Raw genomic sequence first — 21629 nt, 5'->3', positions numbered from 1 at the left:
CGGTGTACATCAATTGACATATCAAAATATTTATGATTAATTATCAGCTCGTTTACAGCACAGTTTATCGTTTTTTTTTCTTTCTCTCGCTCTCTTCGGTAGTTATACATCAGCATTTGATGCTTAACTTGAGCACCATATAGGCAGTGTTTCAGGGGAATTTTTAAATTTACTTCCATTATTAATTTATAACCGCACGCTTTTTAATATTACCGTATAGTTAAACGTAAAGGTATCCAAATTTTGCACTGTTTTACAATGCTAAAGCTGTTACAAAAATAGCACACAACGCGATTGAACCTCAACGAGAAGCTTCTCTGTTGGGTTGCAACAAAGACGTTGAACACTAAACAAAAATTTCCCCTATCCAAAGTGGACTTGGAAATTAAATATTTCACAGTTACAGCTACCGCTTTAACTTGGTGCAGTTCTTTGACCGTACCGAAGCGGCACCGACAAAGCGGCACAAGGGGCTACACCAAAAGGAAGCAAACATTAACATTCCAATGTTACGAAACCTCCCCGAGACATTTGCGTTTCGTCATTTAACACGATGATGTCTTTAATCTAATGCACCATCTGCCGCATAATGGGTGCGAGCGGAGAAGGCCCTTGTTTTACAGCATCGGAGTCTAGCCCGCAATTCGGACAACATTCAAAATAAAACATACTAATGCGATGTGTTTTTCCTTCGACCATTCGATTTTATTGCGCTGTTATCGCAACAATGAACAACGGCAAGAAGCGTACAAAAATGCGTTCGAAAAGATTGGACACAGACATGGAAAAATGGTGCAAATTAAATCAATTGATTTATGTCAAACTCTTCACGAGAAGGGGCTCAAACGGGTCGAAATGAATTTAGGTTCATCACTACAACAAAGATGCTTGACCGCATTCTTCTACTTTTAAATTTAAATTGACTTTTATTCTAAGAAGCATAGCACAAGATTAATTAAAAGCGCTGCTGCAAAGGACGCTGCCAACAGGTTGCCAACAGGTTGGAACGACTAACCCTTTAACTATAATTATGTGCTTTAAAATAAGTTAACCATTCACACTGGTTAAAAAAACTGAACTTTGAAAGACAGACATAAAGCCAGTAAAGCTAGGCCAACAATTTCAATTACATTGCAGCTTTGCTACGTGGTGCATTGCTATTTGATTCTTTTTCTTTTATCTACTTGCACTGCAACACTACGATCGTATGTGTTTATGTCATAGCAAAGCACGTTCTTTGTCGTTTTATTAAAAAACTCCCTTTCTCTTCTGTTTCCGCTGTTTCCATGTTTCCCATTTTCCGGTGTGTGTGTGTGTTACTGCACTGCAGACCTGCCAGAATTCCTGGTACTGACGACGAGACGCAAGAAGTTACGCTTCGACATCAAACTTTTCACCCAATGTGTCGCAACGTGGGACAACGAAACGGAAAAAACTTTCTACATCTTTAAGTTTGTGCTGCTCTACACGTAAGTATGAGTTTTTCGGGGTAAAAGTTACAGACGTCACCGAGCTCCTCCACACTGTGTTGCCGATGACAGAACGATTTCGTAGAATCATATCTCTACCGAATGTTTCCTTTTCTGGTCAACAGTTTGTTGTCATTTCGCTTCCGTTTGATTTGAACTTGAGTTCGAACCAAATTAACTGTGGCTGTGGGTAGCTGGTGTGAAATGACTTCCTGTTTACTAAAAACATGTACTTAAACGTTTGTGTTATCAGTATCCATTCTAGTATAGTAAGCACAGGAGCTGATCAATCATGCTGTCCCGTGTAATCACAGTTACTAAATCTTAATCACCTGTTAACTAACCATCAACACGATTTACCTTTAATTGATGGCTAGATAATATGGTTGGTGTAGGAGCGTTGGGAACGACCAGGGGGCAGTTTATTCTACTAGAATAAAACACATGATTGACACCTTCGCACGTCAGCTTTTACGTGCCTGCCGAAGAAGGAGTAATCGAAAAAGTCATAAAAAAATCTCGACTTGTGCAAACACGGAAAAAGTTCTACCATCTTTCCTAATAAAAACGCACTCAAGCTTGATATCGCTTGATCGCAATTGTGTCCTGCACACGACTACGACCCACACACGGACTTACAAACACAACAACAAACGTGTGTCGTGCCACGGTTTAGTAATGTGACTTTTGTCGGTAATATTTATCGTTCATATTTGTTACACACTTTGTACCAAACATTCGACCACCACCGATCGGCCCCATCGATGGTCTTCTCGTGTGATGGTACAACAAATCGAAAACAATCTTTCGCCCCGCCCCGCACAGCTCGGAGGGATGCGTGTGTGGGGACCGATTTCGGTTTGAACGAATCGCTATAATCAGCTTAGAACCGAGCTTCCGTCCCCATCTGTTTCGCTAGCCCGAGCGATGGCACATGACATTATGTTGCGTCCCTTGCCAGAAGGCTCAATCCGGTGTGATGCTATGAAAGATATCTGTTTCGCATTTCGATTCGGTATAACCGGCACCTTGTCCCTTCCGGCAGTAAACCGAAGTACGAAACAGAAGCAAACAACAACACCTATTACTTTCTACGCGAAAGAACAAAGATCCCGAAAGTTCCTTCGGCAACGAAGCTTCGATTTTGACTCCTTGTTTGAAGAAGCAAAACAAAAAAACCACACACATACGAACGCAGTAATCCCTGCATGAGCATGAGTGAAGTGAATTAAAGACCATCCGGAAGTGGTCGCTTACCGGAAAACGATAAGGCCAGAAGCGGGGGCGTCTGGAAACGAAATAAATTTGAAAACATACAGACCACGCGTTCTAATTCCAGCGTTGCGTATAAGATTTTACCCCAATGATAAACCGGCAAAATCTTATTCACTCCCATCAATGCCGCCTGCCCCGGGTGCCCCACCACTTCCTTCCTTCGCAATGATTTCCTATTTCGGGACGATTGTTTCTCACGCACCCACGAATCCGACACATCTCTCGTTAGCCTACAGTTTCAGCAACACACGCATATCGCTGCTACACATTCCTACGGCCAACGAACAAAACGTACCAAAAAGGGGTTTTTGCATTGTGTCTGTCCACCGCGGCGAACGGATACGGATATTGGATCGGTACATTCGCGCCACACTCCCACGAGAATCGTATTGACATTCCTTCGGCATGGAATGGAAGCATTTCCATGTACCAGAATGCCGCCGGCTATGTAAGGACGCTAGTATTCTAAACATATCTCGCTTATTATCGCATCCCAGCTTTGGAAGTAGATTTGCGGAGAAAATCTCGGAACAAATTGTCTCACGTGACATTAGCAGAGCTTAATAATTTTAATTCGTCTTGTCAGGAATGCCGGTTCTCGTGCAATTCTTAAATAGACATAACACACACATTGATATGCATTTGTAGAGATTAAGTATCGTTGGGCCCATTAGTAATATGTCCAAAAATTTGCTTCATAAATGCAAATGGTTTATCGTTGGATCAACGATGTTTCCATATGCCTTGTTGAACACCTTAGCTCAAAACGATACGGATACCACTTTAAATTGCCGTATGATTGCCATATAATGTATGTATACAGCGTATGTTACGAACAAGAACACAAAAACAAAGAATTGTGACCCCTTCACACTATGGGGATTTTAGGGCAAATTTTGGGATGAATATTTTTAGAGCCGACCATGTGTGACTTTCTTGACTGATTCTTAAATGATGTAAATTTGTTGCCTGTAATTGAAGACCAACTTATATTCCGCTCGGCAAGAAATCACGGAGAAGCAATGCATTGATGGACAATGCTCTTGGCCACTTTTCAACGAAAAGTAATTGCCCAAATTAATGTAGGTGTACAAATAATGTTGCCTTGAGTCGAGATCATAAAGCACGTGTACAATACAACAATTAACGTAGGAGATAGGATAGCTATTCACAATCAGACTACACATGTTAATGACTTGACTTGTTGATATCTACCGTCAAGACGACCAAGATGTTGTCTTAGACGTGGTAAATATGTTGAACTATAAATCTAGTACCGGATTAGCGTCCTGATTTGTGCTCTGTATTTTCGCTCTTACAATTAAGCTTATTTACTTACTATTAACCTAAAACTGGATAAATAAATAGGCAAGAATGGTGACATATAGGCAAGAAAATGGTAGGAAACCAACTTCTCAAGCTGTAGCGCCGAAGAAACGAAATATATCTTAAAATAGACACATAATAGCGAATCGAATGCCTTGTGATTGGAATCTCGGCATCATCTATCCCATATACAAGAAGGGAGATATGCTGGACTGCAACAACTACAGGGGTATGAAGGCTGGAGATGAAGGCTGAATAGCAGTTGAACACGTACCATCTCTTCATAGATTTTAAGGCCGCGTATGATAGCATAGCCAGAGTAAAACTTTACGAGGCCATGAGCTCTTTTAGAATCCCGGCCAAACTGATCAGGCTTGGTAGAATGACCATGGCCAACGTCACCTGCCAGGTGAAGGTGGATGAAAAACACCAGAGGCCTGCGTCAGGGAGATGGGCTCGCCTGTCTCCTATTCAACTTGGCGCTAGAGAGGTCCATCCGTGACTCGGAGGTGGAGACTTCGGCAACCATCTTCTATAAGTCAATCCAGATTCTGGCATAAGATGATGATATGGACATCATTGGTCTGCGGCCCCCGCCAGGTAGCAAAGGCCTACCAAAGGATCGAGCAGACGGCAGAAAACCTCGAATTGGAGATTAACGAGGCAAAGACCAAATTGATGGTGGCACCATCAGCGGCCCTACTAAGATATCCGGAACTACGTGGGGCTGATGTACGGATAGGTGATCGCAAATTTGAAGTTGTCCAAAACTTAACCTATCTCGGGTCAAAAGTCAGCACCGAAAACAGCATAGAGACGGTGTTGCGCGCTAGGATGCTGGCGGCCAGCCGGTCATTCCACTGTCTGAGGAAACGGATGCGAAGATCGACTGTATCGTACCTTTATAGTCCCAGTAGATCGACTGTATCGTACCTTTATAGTCCCAGTACTCACATACGCCTTTGAGACATGGATCCTGTCCAAAACAAACGAAGCCCTCTTAGCCGCGTTCGAGAGGAAGATGGAGGAGCTGTACGAAATGTATGTCGACCTCACCGTCGTGCAGCGAATTAGGCGGGACCGTGAGCGGTTCCGGATTCTGCTGCGGCAGGCCAAGACCGCAAAGCAGTTGTAGCGCCTGATAAGTAAAACACATAATTCACTTTAATTCCTTCACTCCTAATGCTCGTGAATACTTATACCAAAAAACATTTATATGGAGGCGCCTGGTATCTCTGTTGGTGTAGAACTATGGAAGTATGGAACAACCAAAAAAATTGAAAAAAAATGAGTAAATCTGAAGTTTTCCATAAAACATCTTCTTCTTCTTGGCTTAACGACCTCTATGGTCATGCCGGCCATCGAAATTGATTTCTAGACTGCCGATACCACGTAGTTGGAAAGTCAGTCCACACTACGGGGGGACGGCGGTCCTGCCGTTTGAAGACCGGCGCCGCTGTCGTCTATACCATTGGGCCGCCCTTACTTCCATAAAACATACTGAAAACATTTAAGAAAAATAGGTATTAAAAACCTTTCGAAATAGTTGAAACCCACGTTTGAAATTTTTAATTATTTTAATAAATTATATATTTCTCTAACCTTACATTTCTGTTAGGCTATAGATTATCAGAAAAATATGCATGTACTGCTTCTTAACCGTTTCTAAATTTGAACTTTATCCCGGTAAGTGCCCATAGTGCATTGGGCAAGCTGCTAAACCAGGGCAGTAGTGTAAACATATTACACTAACCCCACCAAATATATCCAATAATCATTATCACCATTGTTTATTGTTTTCATTTCACGTGGCATCGCTGACGGTGTCACGAAACGTTTGGGCAATGTAATATCGTACTGCTTTCGTTTAGTTTATCCTTTCACCTATTTTTTCGGCCTGAGCTGACTGCAACAAACGGTCGGTGGCCTAGTCCGGTGCAAAGATTCGGTTAACACCAAAATGTATGTCTCTGTCGCTGTATGTGCTTTTCTTCTCCGCTTTTCTCCACAGACTTCCGCTGCTATTCATGACCGTAGCCTACTTCCAAATAGTTCGCGTACTGTGGCGCTCAGACACTATCCCCGGCCATCGGGAATCCCGCAATCAGCCGTGTGGCAGTGAGTATATCCGTAACGTTTACGCTGCTAATTTCCGGGTTTTCCGGGTACGATCCTAACCCAACCAAAAACCCGTTTGTTAGTCAATTTTAGCATCATTTCCCACAAGATCGTTTAGCTCCCGCCAGTGCTGCTCCGGCAAATAGCTAGCTGTGAATAGCTGAGCACACGGGTAAATGTATCCCTTAAGCGTTTAGCCATCATCCTTTTTCCGTTTCTTGGTGGTGGAACGATGTCTGACGAATAAAAAATCGACATTGCCATCATTCAGACACCGCAGACTGTCTTCGGTGGCCCAAAATCTGCCCCAACCGAGCACCGATGTTAGATTGCGTTCGTCAAACCTGTTCGTTCTGTGTTTGTTTTATCGAGACTCATTGTTTTCTTTTATGTTGCTTTTTTGCTGTTTCGTTGTTTCGTTCACACAGTTCACAGCACCAGGACGACACTCAATTGTGTGGGGAACACCAGCACCATGGGTCAACTGCGAGCACGCCGGAAAGCGGCCAAAATGTTAGTAGCGGTGGTGATCATGTTCGCCGGTTGCTATTTTCCAGTGCACATGCTAAACGTCGCAAGGTAAACATTACGCTACGCCTTTTTTATATGCTCAAGTTTTTATCTGTCCAGTCTGTCCAACTAGAGTCCTAACAATTACTATTGGATGGTAAACTATTTCCTCCCATTAGTTCATGTACAATGGCAAATTTTACAAACGTTTATAGCCACATATTAGAAAAAATATTTTACGATCTTCGTTAACAATAAATTGTTAAGCTTGATGGTGAAGCTGCTTTTTAATTTTAGAAACATTTTTTTCTTTTGCTTTGTGGTACTCTCTTTCCCAGGTATACTGTCGACATTGGTCAAAGTGATATCGTGGCTGTGCTATCTTTATTTTCTCACTGGCTCTGCTACGCAAACAGTGCCGTTAACCCTGTGATCTACAACTTCATGAGCGGTAGGTCTGGATTATGTCATTGCAATGTGCACATTAGTTTATCGATCCGTTCATTCCTTTTTGAAAATACATACGTGTTCTCGAAAATTTTCCAACCCCGTAACAGCAAATTCGCATAAACACTCATGCTTTCGAAATGTTTCACTTGATCAAGATGCAATCAGTTTTAACATGATGGCCGTTCCTTTAACACGGTTTACAAACAATCCAAAACTTTTATATCTTCCAGGCTTTCTGTTTCACATTTAAACGCTTTGTACCGATCAATGCAGTTGTTCCGGCAACAATTTGGGATTGCTTTTGTCAAGCGTATTACCTTTTCCGTGCGCCCTATGGTTTACCTTTTCTCGTAGCCCACGATACGGAACCTACAAGCAGCTGCAGAAACATGTTCTCCGAGAGCAAAATGAATGTTACAAAATGGCAACAGAAAAAAAACACATTCAAAGAGAAACAATATTCTGTCAACGACATCATCACGGACCATGTTTACACACTTCGTTAGACAATATTGTACGGACGGTGCAGCGATCGACTGCGTCGTTGTTGTTGCAAAGGTTGCAAAATCAATTATGTATGTACGCCTCGTGAAAGAATTTAGGGAAGGACTGTGGGAGTGAGGCCCATTTCATCTACACTTCTCGCACTGACGGGCTGTTCGTCGGACACGATTAACTTTTGATCCTGCATCCATTGGAGTGGACACAAGAGTTTGCATCGTTAAATTAAACACGCGTTGAAAGCAAGAGGTTATCCTTCTTTTTGTGTTTTGACTACGACATTCGCGACAATGCAATATGCAATGTTTTGTTTAAACAGTATTCCATTATAATTGCAACTATCAAAGATTGCAACACGTATTCGCTAGGTAGTAGAATGCAGTTTCTTTATGTAAATGAACCATTCCCAATGAGGGCAAAAAAAAATGAATTTTTTAAAGCGATAATTTAGTCTTTGTAACGAATTACACCTGAGATGCTGACCTATGCATTTCGAAAACTACACTCCAGACGAACATGGAACGGATTGATATTTCAAGCTGCATGTTGATTGGTTTTGAAGATCGATGCATCGCTATTGCTATTTTCTAGCTCAAATTTTCTTTCTATTCTTTCTAGGCAAATTCCGCCGTGAGTTTAAAAATGCACTGGAAAAGTGTCGCTGCCTGCGAAACTCCCATGCCTACGGGGGCCGCGTTGGAGGCTATGATGATCGCTCGCTTTGCCACACGGCGACACGTTTAAACGTGAGCCCCAGCACCAGAAGCAATTATCATTTGGCCAGTGTAAGAGATGCCAGGTTTAAGGTTATTTCACGTTTTTTTTCCCCTACTACTTTCCTAGCACCAAATCTCTTGCTGTCAATTCCTTTCCTACCCCTGTCGCACGCTCGTAGCACGTGCACCGATGAAAGCAAAGATTTATAGTGCGTTAATATTTCTTTTAATGTGTACCTTCCACATGCCCATCGACGCGACCGATCCGCAGCAACACACCCAGCAGACGTCATTCAACGGAAGCCGACATCAGCATGGTCGCAACAGCATCAATCATCCCGGCAGTCTTCAGCCACAAATCTCGCCCATCTCCGTCGAGGAACGGTTGGCGCTTACTAAAAGCTTAGACGGCTGCGAAACCCTCCAGCTGACAAATCGGAAAAACTCTTCCACCCTTGCCGGAACTAATGGCAGCGGCCTGGGGCACGGCAAAACCACCAACAATGGGAATGGTGTAGGGAATGGTAGCCAGTCCTTGCTACAACACAATCATCATCATTCTCATCAGCAGCAGCAGCAGCAGCAACAACAACAACAGCACTACAAACAGTATGGCGAACAAATGATCACAGATGGTTGCCTAGTGGCCAGTGAAGATAGTGCCGCTCCCCAGGAACAATCTGTCACTGCCCCAACGGCCATGCTTATGATAGTGAATAAATCGAGCAATTGTAAAATCGGTGGTACTTGACAGGCAAAATTGCACGTCTCCTGGCGAAAGCCACGTCCGGACAAGAAACCCTGGACGCAGGTGCACTAAAGAGGAATGCTTTCTTTCTTATCAATTCCTTCACGAACGAACATCTGACCGGTACAGGCAACACTTAACAGTTCGTGCAAGCACAGCGCCAATTTAGATAGTATTCCAAAGATGTAAGATTCTGCGGGGAGGTTCATGTAAATTAAGTATGATATCTTATGAAAGAGTGCTCGGTGCACGATCCCAATGGTCCTCACAAATGAATGTATTATTAATGTGCGTCAACTATTAGCAACGAACGAAACGAAACGAAATAGGCGGCTGCGTTAGGCAAACCTTCAATTATTAACTACTTGTTGGAGTATCATCTAGGGTCAGAGCTTATGCGTCAATAGTAAATAACCGAGCGAATCGGTCGCGGATACTAAACTGGCAGCAAGATAATATCTACTGACAAACTAAACAAACATTTTGTTGCTAGCTTTGTATCCGAATAATGAGATAATTCCTATTGGATGGTACTCTGACGACATAGTTGTAAATTTGATACACGCATCACAATCGATACAAGCGAGCATGCCGTACTTCCAAAATCGATTGTGATGCTGTTCGACCAATTATTAGTGTATTGTGCTGCCCCATCAGTACAATCTAATCTCCACGCCCGATAGGTGTTCGATCGGAGTTGTGCAGTTTGTTTCTCATGGGCAACAGGATTAACTGCACAACTGGTATCGTTTCGACATCCTATCGAAAGCAAGGCGTTCTTTTATTCCACTGAAAAGTTTAAGAAGTAGTATGTAAAAAGAAATCACTAGTACTAACGAACATACGTTTGCTACGCTTGGGAAAGTGTGGCCGAACTCTTGTAAATATTGTTATAGTTAATATATATTCGTGTAACGATATTTTCTGTATAAACGATGCTCTAACTTAATGCAAAGAAATCAATAAAAAAAATTACTATTTGCGGAATGTACAGTGAACAGATGAAATCTAATTTTGATTTTCGTGATATCATGTGATGAACAGTAATAAATATGTTTCTTTTCAAACAATCTGTTTTATCAAATAATTTTATTGTCTGATGTTAAAATGATGGTTAATGTTACTCTCGGGAACAAATCGAATGCAAGCATCCGCCGTTGGTGAACCGGATAGGCTTTTTCCTGGGTCGACCAGCACTAGTTCCTAAGACAATGGGCGTCACGAGTGTCGCTAAGGTCGGAGTGTCAATCTTTTTGCCTGTGCTATTTAGGAGATGCTCTTAATTAGTTCTTCTCTTAATTCTTAGTTACTTCAACCGGCAACGATTCCCCCTAATTCTTCCAACGGAGAGGGGAAGTACTATTGGAGTACGGTACCGACATCCGTAGGACAGGCTAAGGTGAAACCCGAATCTGAAAGAGGTCCTCCCGAATACTTACAACTTATGAATTATCTTATACAAGGACACGACTTTCCATTTTATTGATTATCTGTTGGCATTTTCAAGATCCTATGTGTGATACCACCACAACTTTAAAAAATAATCTGGTCTTTAAAAAAACTGAACACTTTTATTACTTTGTTAAATGAATGAATTTTCCAACACGCAGTATCGCGTCAAACTAGATTAGCTACTTCAAATAAAAGTGGAAGAAGTATAGTCCTGAGGCTTTTGGAAAAAAAAATACCACACGATGCAGTACACAAATGTACCTCAGCTACAACGTGCGAATCGGATCCATTTTCAAATATAAACTGTGGGTTTTCTAACTACACGAACCGATCACGCCTACTTGAGTCTAGCAGTACTTCGAACAGCTTACGACCCAAGTGAGCTTCAACTATCCTGTGTAAACGTACTTTTCACTGTCTGCCACCCCAAAACGTCAGTCATCGCATCATTTGTATACAGTAAACAGCAACAACAACAAACCGTACCGCACAGCTGGCCAAGGAATACGTGAAAATAGCAGTAAAAACGTAGATAAATACTATCATCATGGCCGAAACGGTGATTGACGAGTGTAAAGGAGACGATGGGCCACAAAATGTGCTGGACGCTTTTCAAGAGAACGATAAACTGCGCGTGTTTCAGCTGATCGAAGCGCTGCATGACAAATCCGTCACGGAGGACGATTTCGAGCATGCTTACCAAGAGTATTCCGGGATCTTTTCCAAGTACCAGGAACAGCCCCACCTGCTGGATCGCAGCCTGGAGGAGATAGTGAATAAAATCATTCCCTTCTTGCAAGAATCCGATGTAGAAGTTCACACCAAACATCGTGCTTCGAAATATCTCTACCAGATATGTAAAGTTCGCACGTTTAAGGCATTTGTCAAAAATCTACCCCACGAGGTGCGTCATTTGCCGTTCGTGCTGTGTCTCGTGGAGCAGCAGAATCTGGACGATTGGCAAAACTGGGAAACACGTTACATGGGTTTGCTGTGGCTATCCCTGCTAGTGCTCAATCCGTTCGATTTAAGCCGGCTGGATACTTCTGAGCCGGGTTGTCCCACTACGATGGAACGTATATACGAGCTGTGCAAAGCAAACTGTCTGAAGGATGATAGTTGCACGCCGGTGGTCGCCTTTCTGGTAGCACGATTCGTCATACGAAACGACGTGAAGATGGTGTACTTGGAAAAAATGTTTGATTGGGCCATGACCGTCAATGCAGATTACACCGTGGATGCTAAACTAGGGCCTCTCACGGCCATTGCTTGCATCCTGAAGCATGGAAAGCGCGAAGATCTACTACCCTACGTGAAACGGCTCAGCAATTGGGTATTGCATCTAGAGTACGAAAAGATATCGAAGGACTTCAAAGTCTATAAAACATGTATCAAAATTTGCCAACGAATTGGGCTCGTTCTGCTGCCGCCCAAAATTGCTAAATGGCGATACCAACGAGGCGCACGTTCTTTGCTAGCGAACGTTCAAAAAACGGTCACTCTCGCTTCGTTGAAGGAGGTGCAGCAAACGGAATCGTTATCTGAGTGCACGGAGGAAGAGGATGACGTCGATGATGAGGAAGTTCCGGGCGACATTGAGGAAATCGTCGAACGGCTATTGCTTGGCTTGAAGGGCAACTCAACGATTGTACGCTGGTCGTCAGCGAAAGGTATCGGTCGAATCACAAACCGGCTGCCCAAGCTGCTCGGTGATGAAGTCGTGTCATCCGTGATTGAGCTACTGAATCCTCTCGAGCAAGACGATGCTTGGCATGGTGCGTGTCTAGCATTAGCAGAACTGGCCAAACGTGGTCTTTTACTGCCGTCGCGATTGTCCGAAATCGTTCCACTGCTCCTGCAAGCTTTGGTGTACGACGAAATTCAAGGATATCGCAACGTGGGACAAAACATTCGCGATGCCGCATGTTACATGAGTTGGGCCTTCGCTAGGGCGTACCATCCGTCCGTACTGCAACCGTTTGTTGAACGCATTGCGTCAGCACTCCTAGTCACGGCCGTTTTCGATCGGGAAATAAACTGCAGGCGTGCGGCTTCGGCAGCATTCCAGGAGAGTGTTGGCCGGCTAGGCAATTTTCCGCATGGGATCGACATTCTTACCACGGCCGATTTTTTCTCCGTTGCAGTGCGAAGCAATGCATTTCTAAATATCAGCGAGTACATAGCAAAGTTTCACGAATACAAATACAACTTAATAGGTGAGTAACTAATTTTATCAGCAATAGAACGATTATGACAGCTTTGTCTAATTTCAGATCATTTAATTTCCCGTAAAATAAATCATTGGGATACAAATATCCGGGAGCTATCCGCACAAGCCCTCCGCAATCTAACGAAGCACGCACCGGAGTACATGCGAGATACGATCGTGCCACAGCTATTCCAGTTGGCAGAATCAACCGAACTCAACACGCGACACGGTGCCGTGCTCGCCCTGGGAGAAGTTATCAATGCATTGCAAGCGCTCGGTTCAGGTCAAACCGGGGATGGACAGGAGGGCTACATTAATAACAAAATCAGTGAACTGGCTGGACAACTAATTGGTAAATATCGGCAGCGTGGACAGTTCAAGGGCATGAGTGGAACGTACATGAAGCACGGCTGTGCCAGTTTTATTCGAAATTGTAGCGAAGCCATGCTACCAATCACACAGGGAGAATATTTAGGTAAAGTATACTAGCTAAGTATAGGGCCATTCTTGCTTATGATTAACGAAAATTGTCTTCTTGACGCAGAATCATGGCAACTGCTGCTAGACGCAAGTATTGTCGACGAAAAATCAACCACGCGGGAACAGGCAACGATTGCATTTTCGAAATTTTGTGATGCCTATTACAAGACAGAAACGGTCGATCGTTTGGGTTGCCTTATCGACAACTACATCAAGGAGATGCGAGACACGCAGATCGAACACAAAGCACAAGGCATCGTGTCCGCGCTTGGTGCTTTACCGCTGTTTATGGTCGAGCTGCGCTTGGAAGAAATCGTATCGGTGATTGATGTAAAAACTGTCGTTCCGGAAATGTTTGCCGTGGGCTACAATCACTCCGAACTACGACGCGATTGTATACGCGCGCTGATGAACATTGTCCAAACGGTCGGTTTCGAACATTCGGCCAAATCGAACGAAATACTGTGCGGACCGGTCTTCGGTTGCTATTTGCGTGCTCTAGAGGAGTATGCGTTGGACAACAGGGGCGATATTGGTTCGTGGGTTCGTGAAGCTAGCATTCATGCACTGTACGCGTTCCTAACGAAATGTCCGCCCACATTGCTCACGCCGCAACATGTGCAGGATGCAATGATAGCCATCGCAAAACAATCGGTCGAACGAATCGATAAGATCCGCGCCGTAGCTGGCAAAACGTTCACTTCACTAATCTACCACGAACCACAAATTCCGCACCTCGAACACAGGCAGGAGCTGCAGAGCATTTTTCCACAGGATACAACCGAAGTGTTGTGGCTGTTTCCCCATCACACATTCCCGATGTTCATTCAACTTCTCGGCATACCTGCGTACGTCGAGCACGTGTCGGCCGGGTTGATACTAAGCGTTGGTGCACCGACCGAATCTCTGCACACGTGTGCGTCCAAAATTTTAAACGATTATCTCAAAACGCACCAACCGTTCATCGAAACTTTCGGCACAGTTGTGTTGAAAATTTTGAAAGAGAAAACCGTTAAGGACACACTCTTCATTACGTCCACATTTCAATTCCTTGCCGAGCTGTTGAACTCTTCGGCAAACGCTAAAGTGCTGCTCGTTGTGGAAGACAGCTCAGCCGCATTTGCTGAGCCCATCTTCAACCTGGTGAATGGTTTGACAACACAAACCAAAAAGCACATCGATTCCATTCCCGTCTACTGTACGCTTATGCTAGCACCGAAAATATGCAAACGTGTGCTGAGCAAATTGGTCGTTTATTTGGGAATGGTGTGCGTCAACATTCGGCGCGAAACAGCACTCAAAATGTACGAAACATTGCTGGTGTATGGCGATCAAACGGCGATACCGGAGGAAAATCTGGACGACGTGTTGGTGTGCCTGAGTGAGGAAAAATGGGACGGCGAACTTGACGAGGCTCGGCAAATTCGTAACAAACTTTGTGCGCTGATGGGCATCAAACCACCAGTAACAAAAGTTAAGAAATAATTGCTTACCATCTGTGTCAAGGTGCACCCTACTAACTCAATCACGTGCACTGGTAGTATTGCTACAGTTAATAAAATTGAATGCCTTACCTACTAATAAACGCTAATGCTCTCACGTTTAAGGTTATTTGAAATATACGTATATAACAAACTGATTGCACTTCAAATAAGTTTTGTGTTGATTCAATATCTTTTTGTGAATGACGGGTTTACCTTATTCAACTGAATAGTACCTTAGCTGTTCTATTTTTTTCCATAAAGAAAAGGATGTTGCAAAAGCCGTTTGTTCAGGGGCTGGGGTTAAAAATTACTTCAACTTCTTCTCTCCAATGCATTGTTTTTGGGTAACCGTGACTAAATCAACTGAAAACATCGCATAGAAACCGTTCGAATGCTTCCTACTTTTCTAATGCATACGCTACTTTCTCAACCGTCAATTTAAATAGTAATTTGTTGTTACGCTTTGGGACACGTTGTTTGACGTTTCATCACAAAACAACCCAAAAGTGCATTCTTGTGTGTGTGCTCTGTGGCTGTCACGAGCACCTCTCGTCCCATCTGCCCTGTACACTTGCACATTCTGTTTGTCTGATCAGGTTCATTGCAAACACACAAACAATACTTACTGGAGGCTGGATAAATTACATAAAATCAGACCCCGTTAGCCGGTCTTTCTAGCTAAGGACGTCGCGAGCTTGAGTGGCCTACAAACTGTGCATGCTTGTGGTAATAGAAACTTCCCAGTCCTCCGTGACCAGCCGAACCCAGTGCTGGAGCAACCAAACTGTAAACAAATGTGCATTCACACTATAATACGAGGTCGTGTAGAAATCTTGGCGAGGAATTCAAAATACGCTGGATTAGAAAGTTACGCATACACGGCGTGTGCATTGCGGTACAGTTGGTTCGTTTCGCGTGAGATATCGATTTGTGATTGATTGCGGTGCCGTAACCTGCAGTGAACATTGCGGATATCCACAACATGGAGGATACTTCAGCAACAACGTAATGAGCGAGTGGCACACAATGGGACACCATCTTTCGTGAATATTTTCGCATCGGAAAATCGGCCACGTGTTAACCGATCGGAATAATTAAGTGAGTCCACAGACCTGAACATGAATCAATTTCAGTCAGCCAGCTCATCGTGGTGAACATCCGCCGATTTCATGAAGCGCTCAGACTATCGTGCAGAAGAGCTGTTGTTCCTGCAGAAATACACAAGGGCCGATAGAAAGGTGTAAACAAGACACTTGCAGCAACTTGTCAATACTTGCTTGATGCTATCATGTGATAAGGTTTGCAAAGATAACTGAAGTGTATGAAGTGGATAATGTTTGCATTAAACATTTTCGTACTAAATTCGATTTGTAATTTAAAGCACAAATTCTAGTAGTTTTTATAGTAGTTTCTAGTTCATCAGCAATGAAACAATAACAATACCTAATATATCTAGCCGTACGTAAAAATATATCATATTTTTGTCCCATATTACATACGGTATACTTGTCTTGTTTGTTTGCGATGCATGGAAGATAAACTAAAAACAAAACAAATAAATGTCCGCATTTACCTTCTGTATGGTTTTTGGAGCAAAAGTGCCTAAAACAATAAACAACTCTTGTCTAATATAATAAGCGTACAGTGTAGCAAAAGTAACAACTAATAATAATAACATTTCTTTCCCGTTCACAGCACTGATCGTCTGGTGCAAGGAATTCGATGCCCTGTGGTACGAAGAAGAACTCTCCACTGCTGACCCCCTTTTCTCCGTAAATGGACTCATGGCGTTCTGCAATCGTACGCTCGCTATTAAGGCAGCGTTAGGTGCAGGATTTTTGCTGATCCTCCTGAACCTTCTCAACTCCAAGTTGGACAGTGGCAGCGGCACCAATCGATATTCTTCCCATTTAAAATCGGGGTACGTACTATTATCACTCTCCTGCACGGCAACGGCTAATTCATCCCCCCCTTTCCGGTACCGCAGAGCAACCCAATGGCCAAAGCGAACTCACGGCAGCTTAGAAACACATTCGCCCTCGTCCTCTGCAATAGGTAACGATAGAGCAGATAGCACAAAGGAACAACAGCAGCACAACGATGATCAACCTATGAACAACGATTCCATCGCTACAGCCTACCATTCGGCCGATGGTCAACGAAATCAATCATCGGTGTCGGGTGATAGAGAAAGCACGGCACAGCACAATAATTCTGAAATTCAAAATGTGATACAAAACCACGCGAAAGAACCAACCAAACGCACAGCTACGGCATCTGAACAGTACGAACTAAACAGTGGTGATAAGCAGAATAATAGTAACTTTTCTTCGATCGCAACTCCTAGCTCTAGTGCTGGCAGCTCAAATAGTCATTTTAGTAGCAATAGTAGCATAAATAATGTAGGCAATTTCTCCGGGATAAATAACGTAAAGTCTGAAAAAGCAAGCAGCAGCAGCAGCAGCAAATCCATGCACGAAGCGGCAGTTAACAACAATGTTCAAAATTCCTCAATCCTACCGGCACAGAAGCTGGAAAACGTAGCAAATGTGTTACCCCGTGTGTATGACGAAGGAGACGTAGAGCGGGCAGATTTGTCGGACAAGTTTACCATAAACAGCTGTCCGCCGATTCCTCCCAATCTGGGTAAATGTTCGCCATCGGCATGCAATATCGCGCGTGGTCGAGACTTCAATTCCCACTTTCTCACTTTCAGACGGACCTATCGATGTGGATGTATCGTTTGAACCGCTCAGTGCAGTAGAGAAACGTTTTGCTGGCAAGTTGCAACCGGGCGGCCAGTACGTACCACCGGACTGTACGGCACGGAACCGCGTCGCCATTATCGTACCGTACCGCGACCGTGAACAACACTTACCGATCTTCCTCAAGAACATACATGCGCTGCTAATGAAGCAACAGCTCGAGTATGGCATTTACATAGTGGAACAGACCGCCGGATCTTCGTTCAACCGTGCTGCCCTGATGAACATCGGTTTCGTCGAAGCGATGAAGCAAAAGAACTGGGAATGTATGGTATTTCACGATATCGATTTGCTTCCAATGGACGATCGAAATCTGTACACCTGCCCGGACCAGCCGCGTCACATGTCGGTGGCCGTCGATACGTTCGGTTTCAAGCTACCGTACAGTACCATTTTTGGCGGCGTTTCTGCAATGACCGAAAAACAGTTCCGGATGGTGAACGGGTTCTCCAATTCGTTCTGGGGATGGGGTGGCGAAGATGACGACATGTCGAACAGGTTAGTTGATTGCATTCCCCCGCAGGTAATGGCAGGCAAATATTTAATCAACCGTTCCACAATGTGTTTGTACTTGGTTTCAGATTAAAACACGTAGGTTTTCACATCGCACGCTACCCGGTCAATATAGCGCGGTATACCATGCTAAACCACAAAAAGGAAAAGGCCAATCCCAAGCGGTACGTATGAACTTTCCATCTTACATAGTTGTAGAATCATACTCAAAAAAATTAGGAGTACAAATAAGTTCATAGTATTTAAATCGTATTTATACCGAGAGAAGCTTCAAGCAGTGTATTTTGGTGGAAACTTATTGCTATTATTTAACAAAAAGGCTGCATGATTTTAAAACATCTCCATTTCATGTTGAAATACAAAGAACAACCTTCGGGAGGCTACAACAATTTTGAAGATGAAGATCCTGTGGCAAACACAAGGAGCAATCGCAAAGACCCTTGGAGTAACTCAGCGAATAATAAGAATAATTCAAAAATTGGGTGTCATATGAACTCAAGTCAAGCGATATTGAAAGCCTGTTCCACTTTGGACAAAAGCATCGATCCCAATCTATTCCAAATCCAAATCCGTTCTAGACGAATTAAAGGAAACACGAAAATTGAATCATTCATGGCTAGAAGTTACTCTGTTGATGGATACACTAGAACCAGTGATCTATTGTGAGCTGCCAAAACCAAAAAAACGAAAACATTATAAAGGAGATCTACCGACTAGTGAAGGGAAGTTATGAATGAACCTGATGGAGCAGTTCTGCTCCTTTACTGGTGTGAACGACATCAGATTCAAAATAATTCGCTCTTCAGTTCCGCTCAAAACATCGCTCCTACGAATAACGCTCTAAATATCGTTCCTTGGTTCCATTGAACAATAGTTTCAAAAAGCATTACTAAGTTTCTTGGAGCGATTGTTCCAAATATCGAAGTTCCGTGCATTGGTTGTCTGTTAACGCAATCAAACCAAAAATCGATTTTTTTTGCTCACTTAGCTATCATATTCCTTCAGGTTTCATGGTACCGCCAATACGTGTTAACTTTTTAGTGTTTTTTTTAATTTATTTTTTATTGAAACGACGTTCATCGCATGTTTCATGCAGAGTTAGGAAACTTTTATGAAAACATATTATATATTTTAACACAGAAATCCCCGTAGTGAGGACTGACTACCCAACTACGTGGTATCGGATAGTCTAGTAAGCCATCCGATGGCCGGCGAGACCTTAGAGGTCGTTAAGCCAAGAAGAAGAAGAACACAGAAACTATAACATCAACATTTATGTTTAAATTTATCTTGAACAATTCTATCCGAACATTTCTTGGATACATTATCCACCAGGTTCAAAAACCTGTTGGAGCGGTTCGTCTCCTTTTGAAGAGTGAATTGATTCTGCTTGTTCCTTTTAATCGAAACTATTCGCATTACTACTATCGACGATAGTCGATTTGTTTGAGCAAAGTACATGTTTCGTGAGAATAACGGCCCAAATATGCGAGAGAAATTTCGGCAACTCTATACATGAAATCCAACCGTATTACGATCGACGTCAAAAATTTAATATAAAAATTATAAGAGACACCGGAAAAGAGACAAAACAAAGTGGAAATGTGGGATTGGCCAATCGGAAAGAACATTTGCACTCCGAATGTTACTTTAGAACAACAACAGCTAATGCTTTGCTTCCTTACAAAAAAAAAAAACCCTTTTTACAGTTATGAAAAGTTAGTGAACGGAGCCAAACGATTCGACAGTGATGGACTTAATTCGTTGCATTATCAATTGGTAAATTTAATACGCAAACCTTTGTACACCTGGATTCATGCGGACATTTCCCCGGATGTAAGTAGCTGCCGAGTTTTATTAATCAAACGTGCTTATAGTTAATGTTATGCTTCCTTTTCTATTACTTTCATCCAACACAGGGCAGCTGATGATTGTCATTTCTAGCGGATTGGCTAGGATAATTTGCAAAAAGACGACGACGACGACGACGATACGTGCGACAAAAGTGATTTCGACCGAAGGAATGTAGATATCTTCGTATCGTGGCGGCGTGTGCGTGTGTAGTCGAGGAGGAAAAAGTAGTGAGTAAACGTTGTGTTCACGTGCAAACTTTCATCTTACTTATAATTTAATGGAGTAACTGTGTAAGATAATGAAACCTATCTCCATCCAAAAACTAATTCATGGAAACTATTGCAGCAAGTCTAGGCACAAATTTTTAAAACGCAAACATGGTACTCCAAAATCCGCGTCATCCTGTTTCCTTCTTTGGGAAAGTGATATGAAAAACAAAACAACACAGTAAGTCAATCCATCATACAGAATTTGCGCAATTCACGTATGCATATTATTTATGTAGGAATAATTTAGGGCGAAGAATCGTTAAATTAGTATTTCGCTACTCGAGAATACTCAGATAGATACGGATACGTTGACCGGTACTTATGTTGGCATGCATGGTCCCTGGAACGAGGATGATTCTTAATATAGAGAGGAAAGGGAAAAAAGTGTCCAAAGTGTGCGAAGTAAAACGTTAAATTAGATATGAGGGATTTTGATAGTAATTTATTAGGTTTGTGTTAGGGTGGGAGAAATTCATTCTTATAGTCGAATAATTTAAAAAAAAAAGGTTAGACTAATGTTCGTGTTTGTTGTATTCACCGCAGAAGAAGAACGGCATCATCACGTTAGTGCAAAAATGATTCTCTTGTCTGTGTTATTTAGTGTTTAATTAGGTGCGCCAAGCTGCAATACTCTCACGGAATGTAAACTATTTCTAATTCTAACTTAGTTTGTTAGCTGTGGATCCCAACAGTGAAATTTCCCGATGTTGGAGGTTCCGTTTCTGTGCGTTCCCTGCTGCAGATAAAAAAGGGATTGTTTTCTCATTTGTAGTTGCCCCGTACGGCAGCGGATCTTACTTTAGCAAAAGTGAAGTTGTAAAAAAAATACGGGAAACGAGTAACAATAATAATAATAATAATAACAAAACGGAGCTTTACTTACTGCAAACGGATGCACAAATTACACGGTTTAAGCAAAATTCGTTAATAATCAAAAGTTACGCCGCACACAAATGGGCACAACAAAATGTTTATTAGGTTCCGTCCGGTTGTAAAGTAATACTAATCTCAAACTCTACGTAAAGTTAGATGGTATGGACAATTAGTTTAAAATGGAATGCTAGCCCACTTTAGTCCCCTTTAAAGCGCAATCGTTACATATTGAGCAACTTATACAAGGTGCTGTTTCCTTAACGCTCATCAGACCCATTTTAGGCTAATAATAAATGCGGGTGAGCAATTCAGGGCCAACCGTTGGATGGTTCAACTAAGACGAAGAAACAGTGAGAGCTGCTTTCAATCATCAAAAGGTATTATTGGTAGACGAAATCTTTAACAGCACAGTATCCTCACAAACTTCCCTAATAGCCCTAGCCCACTAAATTTCGAACACATCCACTAATTAGACTCAATGACAGCCACAAGTCGAAAAAGAAATTTAAACATCTCAAAAACTTGCTCCACGCAGAGCATACTTATAAAGGCGATGGATATGAGGTGTTTTACGGTGGCTAATATGCATCCAGTTCACCTGTTAGGTAGTTATCCTT

General features: G+C 42.7%; 3 protein-coding genes across 3 annotated transcripts in view; all 3 read left to right on the top strand.

Annotated features, from left to right (window-relative positions):
• LOC126561637 (neuropeptide SIFamide receptor-like) overlaps nt 1–9182 on the top strand; it is a 36452-nt gene extending 27270 nt beyond the window's left edge. The window contains exons 4-9 of the mRNA XM_050217909.1: nt 1331–1469; nt 6082–6188; nt 6617–6767; nt 7037–7149; nt 8268–8455; nt 8637–9182. Of these exons, the coding sequence (XP_050073866.1) occupies nt 1331–1469; nt 6082–6188; nt 6617–6767; nt 7037–7149; nt 8268–8455; nt 8637–9116 (1178 nt within the window). The 3' untranslated portion in view covers nt 9117–9182. The remainder of the gene's footprint in view (nt 1–1330; nt 1470–6081; nt 6189–6616; nt 6768–7036; nt 7150–8267; nt 8456–8636) is intronic.
• A 1848-nt stretch (nt 9183–11030) lies between these two features.
• On the top strand, nt 11031–14739 carry LOC126561454 (tubulin-specific chaperone D). Its single transcript, XM_050217608.1, has 3 exons — nt 11031–12781; nt 12839–13249; nt 13319–14739. The coding sequence occupies exons 1-3, from the start codon at nt 11113–11115 to the stop codon at nt 14737–14739; spliced, it is 3501 nt and encodes a 1166-aa protein (XP_050073565.1). The 5' UTR covers nt 11031–11112.
• A 1696-nt stretch (nt 14740–16435) lies between these two features.
• Nucleotides 16436–19986, top strand: LOC126563659 (beta-1,4-N-acetylgalactosaminyltransferase bre-4). Its single transcript, XM_050220303.1, has 6 exons — nt 16436–16659; nt 16726–17384; nt 17455–18001; nt 18085–18180; nt 19726–19852; nt 19936–19986. Exons 1-6 carry the CDS (start codon nt 16523–16525, stop codon nt 19942–19944), a joined length of 1575 nt encoding a protein of 524 aa, XP_050076260.1. The 5' UTR covers nt 16436–16522; the 3' UTR covers nt 19945–19986.
• The last annotated feature ends 1643 nt before the right edge of the window (nt 19987–21629 follow it).

The sequence above is a fragment of the Anopheles maculipalpis genome, chromosome 3RL (assembly GCF_943734695.1).
Source record: "Anopheles maculipalpis chromosome 3RL, idAnoMacuDA_375_x, whole genome shotgun sequence".
Lineage (NCBI taxonomy): Eukaryota > Metazoa > Arthropoda > Insecta > Diptera > Culicidae > Anopheles > Anopheles maculipalpis.
This window is presented reverse-complemented; position numbering and strand designations above follow the sequence as displayed.